Source organism: Saccostrea cucullata, unplaced genomic scaffold (assembly GCF_032062105.1).
Source record: "Saccostrea cucullata isolate Sc308-1 unplaced genomic scaffold, CSIRO_AGI_Scuc_v1 ctg4000, whole genome shotgun sequence".
Lineage (NCBI taxonomy): Eukaryota > Metazoa > Mollusca > Bivalvia > Ostreida > Ostreidae > Saccostrea > Saccostrea cuccullata.
This window is the reverse complement of record NW_026931328.1, coordinates 37378-47795: the sequence shown is the minus strand read 5'-3', so window position 1 is coordinate 47795 and position 10418 is coordinate 37378. Positions and strand designations below refer to the sequence as shown.

The 10418-nt window shown below is 33.5% G+C and overlaps 1 protein-coding gene across 1 annotated transcript; it reads left to right on the top strand.

Moving 5' to 3' along the window:
- The first annotated feature begins 520 nt into the window (after positions 1-520).
- LOC134232212 (uncharacterized) lies at positions 521-3234 on the top strand. Its single transcript, XM_062714159.1, has 3 exons — positions 521-1015; positions 1784-1941; positions 3006-3234. The coding sequence occupies exons 1-3, from the start codon at positions 557-559 to the stop codon at positions 3232-3234; spliced, it is 846 nt and encodes a 281-aa protein (XP_062570143.1). The 5' UTR covers positions 521-556.
- Positions 3235-10418: the final 7184 nt, after the last annotated feature.

The window sequence follows — 10418 nt, the reverse complement described above, 5'->3', positions numbered from 1 at the left end:
AATGTATATAATCAAAAGTAGTCATAATATCATTTATCTTTTAACTGTTCGATAGAAAATGGCATAAATTTTGTCTTTTAAAATTATCGGACGCATTTCTAGACTTCTATTTGTTTGTCTTTTTCATCCTAAAAACAAAATACTCTGTAAACGTAACGTTCAGTTGTGACGCGGCGACACCCCTTGCGCCTTATGTTTAAAGCAACTATATATAAAATTATTTTAATTTAAGATTTTTTAAATCAAAATTTCAATGTTCATTAGATTTATATATGTGCATATTTTGTGTATTGTATTTGATAATTTGATATCGATGCCAAAGATAAAAGATGTGGACATTGTACACTTGTGACATTACTTTTGGATCAACCCTCGTATTTAATGCGGTCTAATAATATTACCTATGCATATAGGCTCTGACTGCATGGACTAACTATTTTAATAAATTCTGATCATGTTTGTTAAAGTTTACGTCATGGTATGAATAAATATTTTACTTTCTCTTACTATATAAATGGAAACACACCTTTTCTTTGAATTTGAACAGACCTAAATTATGGATAAAGACTCGGAGCCAAGCAGTGTTGTGATTACTTCTTCAAATTCTAACAATGATGACCTCCAGGAAAATCAAAGCACAACATTGTTCGTCGATTCCTCTACAGATTCTGGAAACACCAGTCCAAGTAGCAATTCGGACAACATGCAGCCTCAAACTCCACCACCCGCCTATACACTGACCAGTGCAGATGATGCTGAAGAAGATGCAGCACTTCTAGATCTAAAGAAAGGAGAAAATAATCATAATGATGCTGTTCGACAATCTTCCTCAAAAGACAATTTTGAGAGTTTTGTACAAATGGAACACTCAGAAAAAGTTCACATGTTGCTTGGAGAATCCAATTCAAATGAAAAAAATGTAGACTCTGTCAACATAGAACTGGAACGACGAAGATTGATCTATAAAGTCAGCCAGCGACCACCTTTATCACTTCTCCTCTTCTTTAGCCTGCAGGTAAAAATTTAAACATTGAGTGCACATTGTAGAAAAAAATTATTGCTTTTCTTCCGAAATGCGCGAGAAGGGATTTTTTGTTTATAGTGAAGTGATGGTATGAGAGTAGCCAAATATTAAAAATAATATTTTTAATTTAGAATTAAATCAAATTAGGTTTTAGAAATTTAAAATATTGTTTGCTTTGGGTATCATGAATAAACAACCTAAACTGTGTATTCTAGAAACGCTGGATATTTTATGCAAAGATAACACGTTTTTTAAAAGATAGAAAACTGCTCATTATCTTTACCATTAGTGTCATGATATACACAAATCAATACTGTTTTAAATACAAAACTTATATATATAGAATATATAGATATTCTTGAATATTCAATTTCTGTGTCTGAAACATAAATTTCTATGCAAAACATACATATATACCCGGTACATTTTTATGCAAAATAGTTGATTTTTTTATTATCTACATTTATGCTAAAATAATATTTTTGTAACAAGCATTTATTTTTTTTATGAGAAATTTGGTTATGAAATGTACAATAATCAAAACTGGGTTTCTGTTCAAATCGAACTTATCTAGACTTTGACCTAGTAAATAAAAATCCTTAAACTTGTAATTTTCAATTGCATGTAATTTCACTTAGAAACTTAGAAAATGAAGATGCACAAGTTCTTTTTAGTATGTTTTGTTTTTAGATACATTTTGTTTTACATGTATTCTCATTTTTTATCACCAATTTTTTCGACTGAAATTTCCTCTTTCAGCAAAGTCTGATTGTTTTACCATCAATAGTTAAAGCAACCATGTTAGTTGCAGAAGTTATGTGTGCAAGAGATGAAGAGGAATTCAAAGTCCAGCTTATGTCAATGAGTCTTCTTTTGTCTGGAATGTGCACATTTCTACAAAATAGTATTGGATTCAGGTACTGCATGATTCATTCAGATACTATAGTACTAGTATAGGATTTGTTTTGAACGAAATGATTACTTTATTTTGCAATATATAAAACTCCTTTAACATTTATTCATAGGAATATCGTTGTTAATTGTTCAAAGTCAAAATTATACATCAATATCTAAAAAAAAAAGTTTATTCTTACCGGGTTTTCATATTGAAATATGTCATTGGAATATTCGACATTAAATCATTCAATATTTCTATTTCATTTATTTACTGTAGACGTACTTTTTTCCACGGGGTCATAATTCCGCGGAATTTCAATTTCTGTTTAATCCGCGGGTAGAAAATTACGCGGATTTTCTAGATTGTCACTATATGCCTTACATTTATTTTAAGTACGCTTGGACAAATTTCCGCGGAAAATTTGTGACTGGGTACATAGCGTAAATTAAATCCCTCCATTACTTTGGTATCTTCCTAAACTCCCCCATTAGGTGAGGAACCTCAGATCCCCTTCTACTTCCTAAACTCCCCCATTAGGTGAGGAACCTCAGGTCCCCTTCTACTTCCTAAACTCCCCCATTAGGTGAGGAACCTCAGATTCCCCTTCTACTTCCTAAACTCCCCCATTAGGTGAGGAACCTCAGATCCCCCTTCTACTTTTTGAATATTTAAGGACAATTCTGAGTAACTTCTGATAAAACTCAGAATGATTCACAACTTTAGACAAAGTATTGAACAAAGCCTGATGATTTTACAATCTATAATAAAATGTGTACCAAAGATGAAACATTCTGATTTGTTATTTATAAACCTAAAATTTAATACATGTACCTGATAAATTCAGAATACATTTTAAGACTAGAGGGAAGAGAAATCGCTAAGCAAGAAGTCATTATCATGATTTTGAGGGAGTTAGTTGTAAAAGTGTTTTACGTACTATCACATAACACTGTATTATGAGCAGAATATTCAGTGAGGAATTTATTTTGGCATTGTTAGCAAGGGTGCTGAGATCACTCAAATTGATTATCACTTAAAATTAATTGTGCCATATTACTAGCATACCCCCTGCTTGAAAAATAGGAGGGAATTTAGTCATCGGGATGTCAGTCTGTCCATCCATCCATCTGTACAGTACATGCTGTACATTCGTCCATCTGACACTTTCACAGAATCTTTGTTACATAGTGCCTTTAGGAACCTCAAAATTTTACTTTTTGATGATCAGATACTTATTTCAGATTTCCCACAGCAAAACATGGACACTGCCATTCTTTCTGTATTATATATACTGAAGGGTATCCATCTCTAATCCGCAAATCCTTCTATACCATTTCCTTTTGGAGCTGACATTTATTTTGGATCTCCTAGTGCAAAACATGGACTTTGCCATTAAAAGCTTCTTTAGCACACTGTAGCATAAATTATTTGTTTAGTGAGCAATTCAAAATCATTAAAATTACATCTCACTAAAAATAAGATAAAATTTTTAAGGACGAATCACAAAACTTGCATCTCACCAAAAAATCCACTTAAACGGTAAAAAGAAAATTAACGTTCAAATTGTGTAACAATTTCCAAACTTTCTACATGTTCTAAAAGATTGAATTGTACCACGATTTTTATTTTTTGTTGGTTATAATCTTAGAAAAATATATAAAGAATGATAAAATACAGAATTTTTTTTAAAAATTGATAATCAATTAATCATAAACAAGAGGATAATTTTTTAAAGAATATTCAACAATGAGTAAGTCAGAAGACAAAGGCAGAAGATATGGACACTTCCAACACACTTCAGATTCAACAAAATTATAAAAGCAATGGACAATTTCTCAACCTGAGAAAATTAAATGAAATTAAATGTGTTTCTTAATACTTCTGAAAATGAGTGAAAGCCTTTGGAATAAAGACCCTTTTCTTAATACTTCAACTGTAAAAAAAATATAAATATATATTACCCAAATTTAATCTTTCATGAAGATGATGAAGTATACAAAAGAAATTACCTGATTAAATTTGGCTGATCAGAATTCCTCACGTAAACCTTCCCGACACAGAGTGTTATAGAAATCCACTCACAAATAAAGGAAGCCATTTTGTAATTGAGAATTGCCATCCTCACCACTTCACATGTTCAAAATTTATCCTAGCATTATGTTTCCATCTCATTACGTCCAGCTATAATTATTTTCATTTCATTTTCATTTTAAATGGCCCACATAAATATCTAATATACATGAATAACCACAACACTAATAGAGACAGGGTATATATCAATGTCCTCAAATTCTCTCCATGGAAATAGAAGTCCCCAGAATGAGTTCCTGTCCTCACTTTAACACCCTGAAATCAAGCCCAGGTCCCCTCTTGGGTGTGTGTGTGTGTGAGGGGTGTGTGTGTGTATTTATATATCTTGATGTTAATTGGATGATAATACACAGTCTGCTATGTTATTAACATATATTTACCTGCACACCTGTTTAGAAAATGCTAAACAATGTACATACATAACATAAATAATATCTCACCTGTTATAAGAGAGCTGGGCAGTCATAGGTACTCGCTGATCACAGAGGAACCACATTTTAGCTTAAAATTTTAACCAAAGCAAAGAAATATTTGCAGAAAAAGGAAATATGCCTCTTATAGAGATATACTTCAAAGTGAGGAGTTTTTTTTTTTTGCTGTGAGTGCAAAAAGGAGATGAAGAATTTTTCTTCAAGCGTGGATCCTTAATTAATGTTCATAATTGACCTAATTACCGAGTGACCTAGCTGTGATCTTACCTGTTTAATGATGGCTGTCTGGGCGAGTTTGGCGGGGTCCGGCTTGGTTTCTCCATTCAGGGACTCGGTTACCGTCCCCTCGTCGTTCGAGTCCCCATCCATACTGTCGCCTTGGTAACTGACACTGTTCCCACGGTAACCGATATTGTCTCCACGGTAACAGAGGGCAGCCTCGGGAGGGCGGTCTACCACGGGAGCCACTTTTACGGGATTTTTAAGTCACACGCATACAAGGCTTTCAAGTCTTCAATCCCTCGAGCTGTGTTCATTCAAAAGCCACGTGGAAATTTTTAACAGTCACTTGAACTTTTATTTTCTGTCCTTCATCACACGTAAAATCCCAAGGTGTAAGTCACTCACAATCCATCTAATCTGGAATGCAGAGGGAAGAAATCAAAAAAATTAAATTACATGTGCATCTCAAAATATTTCAATAAGTACTCTAACTTTTACTTAACTGAGAAAAAGATAACAAAAATATCTCATGATTTCCCATAATAGAAATTTTTCCTCTCCCCCAAAAAATCAACAGTTGGCTTTTTAAAAAAATTAAAGAAATATTCCTTTGAAATATTTATCGAACTTTCCAAGTCTTTAGATTATCACAAATCTGAGCAGTAAAATCAACTTATAGGATCCCTAAATGCTGAAATCAGGTAAGTATGCCAGAACTGTACATTTCTTTTCTCAAAACAGCTAGGGGAGTGCTCTTTTAAATTTAAGAAATAAATATACACTATAGGGTTGAAACAGTTTACTGTAGAATGAATTTGCAGAGGCAATTTTCTGGTGATTAACATATAACAACATTGGATTTGTTTCCTTTTTTTTCAAAATGAATTGTATTCAGAATAACCATACTGAGACAAAATTTAACAATATTCATCGCATTATGAAGGAAATGTATCGTTTCACCCATAATACCCATGACTCACTTTCATCAATAAGAACCCTGATTAGATAATTAAGGTACAATCACTATAGTACACTTTGCTATACAGTTTGAACAGAGATCTTATTGGAGTGGATCAAAGATTTTCTTTTAATATTAGATTGTTGCTTGACTAATGTACTTTAGTGCACTATCTTGAGTGCATTTTGGCATGCAAGGATAAGTATGAACAGGTCCAGTCCAAAGACTATTTCTACCTACGTAGCTATTAATAGCTTCCTAGGTATTTAAACCTACCCAAAGTAGCTATTTATTTTTACCTACTTTTTATATTTTCTGCATTTTGCGGCCAAAAGGCCAAACGGCGAAGCATGGTGAATACAATATTTTTTGATTAGGGGTGGGATGATACACACATCTTGCGATACGATACATATCTCGATACATTGGCACGATACAATACGTATCTCGATATTATGATAAATTATAAATTATTCAAAAAAATTAGTATTTTATTTCTTTTTTTTTTTTTGTCTTAATTGACATTAAATCAACAAGTTTATATCAAATCATGTTTGCTTTGAAATTAATACTTGAAGTTCATCAATTTCATTGACTAAAACTTTACAAAAACATTGATACATGTACATACTATTATTACAAAATTACTCTTCAGAAGTTGTTTACAAATAGTTGTGTACTTAATCAGAGAACACTGACTAAAAATTCATTTCAAAAACATCGATCACATTTACATTATTATTAATTCATTGCGGAAAGTCTGTAGCTAAGTTGAGATTACAAAAAAAGTACGAGATGGATTAACAATTACACTGTAATATATCAAATGTTCTGGAAACGATATTTTCTGTGTAAAGCACGTATTACATACTGAACTTTTCTTGTCCAATCTTTCGAGGCTGCTTGAAAGTGAAAACGTTTTACCCCTAATCAACGCTTTATTAGTTCTACAGTGTGTTTTCAATATCAACATCATCTCTTCGCTTCGTACAAGCCACCATTTTCCAAGGACAGGTACTTTCATTTTCAATTTTTGGATAGGTCGTTCGTGTATCGTTTCGTACCGATATTTGAATGCTTGTATCGTAAACCTTATCTTGGAGGAAAATATCGGTGTGTATCGGTATATCGTCCCACCCCTATTTTTGATACAGTCACACTAATGATGAATACTACAAAATATTGGCCAAAAAATGATTTCTTTCTGAATCGGCAATTTTACATTAGTTTCTATGCAAAATTGATAATATATGAAGTAATCATTTTTGGACAAATTTTTGTCATATTCATCATCAATGTGACTGTATTAAGAAATTTTGTTCTCACCATGTTGCACTGTTCCTGCATTTGGCCACAAAATGCAAGTAAAGCAGAAAGTAGGTAAAAATAGCTACTTCGGGTAGGTAGGTATTAATAGCTACATAGGTAGAAATAATTTTTGGACTGGACCTGATGAAAACTCCACATTGCCCTGAACAATTACCAATCATCATTTGAAACAAAACTGTTCTTCATTGTTTTATCATATAAGAGATAAGTGTTTCAGTTTGGTCAAAAAAATAACTGTAGCCTCAGAACTCTTAGAATGTTGATAGCATAATTGTTCTGAAAGACTGAGAAATTAAACTAAATGAAGATTTTCCCAAAATTGTTTTCACATCAGTTACATAAAAGCTTATAACTATTACTACAATAATGTTTCATTTTTAACATATTCTGATTGTACCAGACCTAGATATTTACGCTTCATATAAAATTTCTGTATCGTCAAGGGTCCTAATTCGGTGGGGTTCCTAAATCGGTGGTATTTCCCGTTGGGCACGCGCGTTTTCTTATAGTGCGAGATCTGACGTCATCGATTTTTGCGTAGTGTTTGTAAACACGGAAGCTTATGACTCTGCGAAAAAAAACTCGAAATGTCAAAGAAAAGTGTAAGTAAATAGCTGTTATTGTCATATTAACGCAAAATACCAATTTTCTTAATGCTAAAAATATCTAAATGTAATTGCCTTCTAAATATAGATTTTTAAGCAATAATTAATCGAAATACATACTGTAGACGCAGCTTACCGTCTGCGCCTTCAAGTCACGTGACTGTCATGTGGCTAGCATAATTAAGTAGAAATACAGGGATGTCCAAAAGTTAGTGTCTGTTATATGTTTTTGAGTGTTTTTACAAATATAATTGTCTTGGTTTATTGTTAGAAATTAAACAATTACATAGAAATTAGTTCAAAAATCTAAAGAAAGCTAGTAAAGTATATATATAGTATCATGTGGAAGGAGTGAATGATTAAATAAATAAATAAATAAAAATAAATAGTAAATAAATAATTTTATTTCTTTATAGATTGCATCAGATAAAATAACAAAAAAATACAGACCCTACTCCCCAACGTCTATGACGGATGCCTATCATGCAATTAAGGAGCATCGAATGTCTGTATGGAAAGCAGCTAGGGTATACTGTGTTCCGGAAACCACACTGAGACAAAGAGCATTGGGGAGAGTTGACCCTGAAAAATTAACATCTGGAGTTTCTCCCATTCTTTCCCAAGAGGAAGAAGCTGCATTGGTTGAACATTTAAAGGTAATGGCCAGTTGTGGCTACGGATACACCAGAACAGAAGTGGTAAACATGGCCTCAGAATATGCCTGCAGTTTGCAGAAACGTGATAGAAATCATCCGTTTTCAATGAAATGGTTCAAGGGCTTTATGCAGCGGTGGCCAGAGCTTAATGTTTCAAAGCCTCGAGCATTATCGGCTGCCAGGGCAAAGTCAACTTCGGAAGAAGTAGTCTCAAATTACTATCATGAATTAGAAACCATTCTTAAGAAGTACGACCTAGTTGATAAACCTCAGTGCATATACAACATAGACGAAAAGGGGCTACAAACAGAACACAGACCACCCTGTATTGTGGGTTCTAAGATGTCAACAACACCTGCTATAACATCGCCCAGATCTTCTACAGTAACTGTCATAGGTTGTGGCAATGCGTTAGGCACACAGATGCCTCCGTATTTCGTTTTCCAAGGGGCTCGAATGAGACAGGAATTGATGGATGGTGCCTCGGAGGGCGCTCAAGGCACAGTGACAGACAGCGGTTGGTCGAACTCTGCAGTCTTTCAGACTTACTTATCTGAACATTTTCTTAAATATGTTCAAAGACCGAATGAAAACCAACCCATCATCATTCTTTACGATGGACACAAGTCCCACATCAATCTAACGCTTGTTGACTGGGCAAAGCGACACAATATTGTTTTATTTGTTCTGCCTGCCCATACCAGCCATGTTCTTCAACCTCTTGACCTTGGATGTTTCGGCCCATTTCAAAAAATCTATAATGCAGAATGCCATAAATTTTTACGTGAAAATCCATCTTCAAAAATTACAAGATATAATATTTGCTCCTTAGCTTGTAAAGCTTATGCACATGCACTTTCACAAGGAAATTTGCAGTCCTCATTTCGACGCGCTGGAATTTTTCCATTGGATAAAAATGCAGTGGACAGTTCCTATTTTGCACCATCTGTAGTTTTTTCCGCAGCAGAACAATGTCCAGATCAAGATGCAACTTCTTCGACTTCTTCAACTCAAGCAAAATCAAGCACAATATCTGATCCTAAATCCTTCTTTAAGGTACACACAAATCCTATTTTGAACAAAACAAAATCTGTTCTTACTGAAAGAAGAAACATTAGCAAAGTTGTAAGTGGTAAACCAATTACAGAAGACGGTGTTTTGCAAGAAATGAAAAATTACTCTGAAACAAAACAAACGTCAAAAAGAAAAGAAAAAACTACTTCTACATGTGCTACACGTAAGGAATTATGTGGAAAGAAAAGAAAACACAGCATTTCCAAACAACCTGAGTCCTCTGATATCGATGATACAGATGATGAAAAGGAGAAATGCTGTGTTTGTAAACACTTTTGGCCTGAGGAGATTAAGGAATGTGACTTAGTTGTTTTTGTAAAGTGGGCTCAGTGTAGCATTGAAAGATGTAACCACTGGACCCACTTGCAGTTTTGCTGTAAAACAAAAGTAATAAGACGTGGAGATGAATTTATTTGTCCCTGTCACAATAAATAAAACTTTGATAAAATTATAATTTATCCCTTTTTTCATTAGTACAATTTAATATTCGTTATACATACGTTTATGTCTGTGGTTCGTGCTATAAGGGTAAAAACTTTTGAAAAGTACCATACCACCGATTTAGGTACCTCAACAGTTTTGCTTACGTAAACAACAAGGAATTAAGAAATCGCGAGAAAAACAAATTAAAGTTTTTTAAATTAGATAATATGGATATAATTGATTAAATAGAGAGTCCTTAAGAGGTTAGTCACATTTGTTTTATTTTCAGCGATCTCGTTAACATTATTTTATCACGTAGTTGGTTAATACCACCGAAATAGGTTCCTCGAGGATATGACTCTGTCGTCCGCCTCCACGGCGGCTTCGAATATTGGTGAAAGAGTACATAAGTAACAAATTCATACCTGCAGAAGTGATATTCATCTTCATTATTAAATCTCTACGACGTATCTCAACAAGAATCACTTAAAGTTTCTAAATAAATACCCGGCTTTTTCAAAACAATACAAAATCATGAAAATGTGATGTTTCATACACCAACGGAAGTAACTAATTTTGTGGAATCCGATCCCGATGCCTAAAAGGTCATCACATAATATTGAGTAAAATATCTTTTATACTGATATCTAATTAACTTAGATAAGTTTACGTCATAGACATCACTGATTCGAGACTATTACACTAGA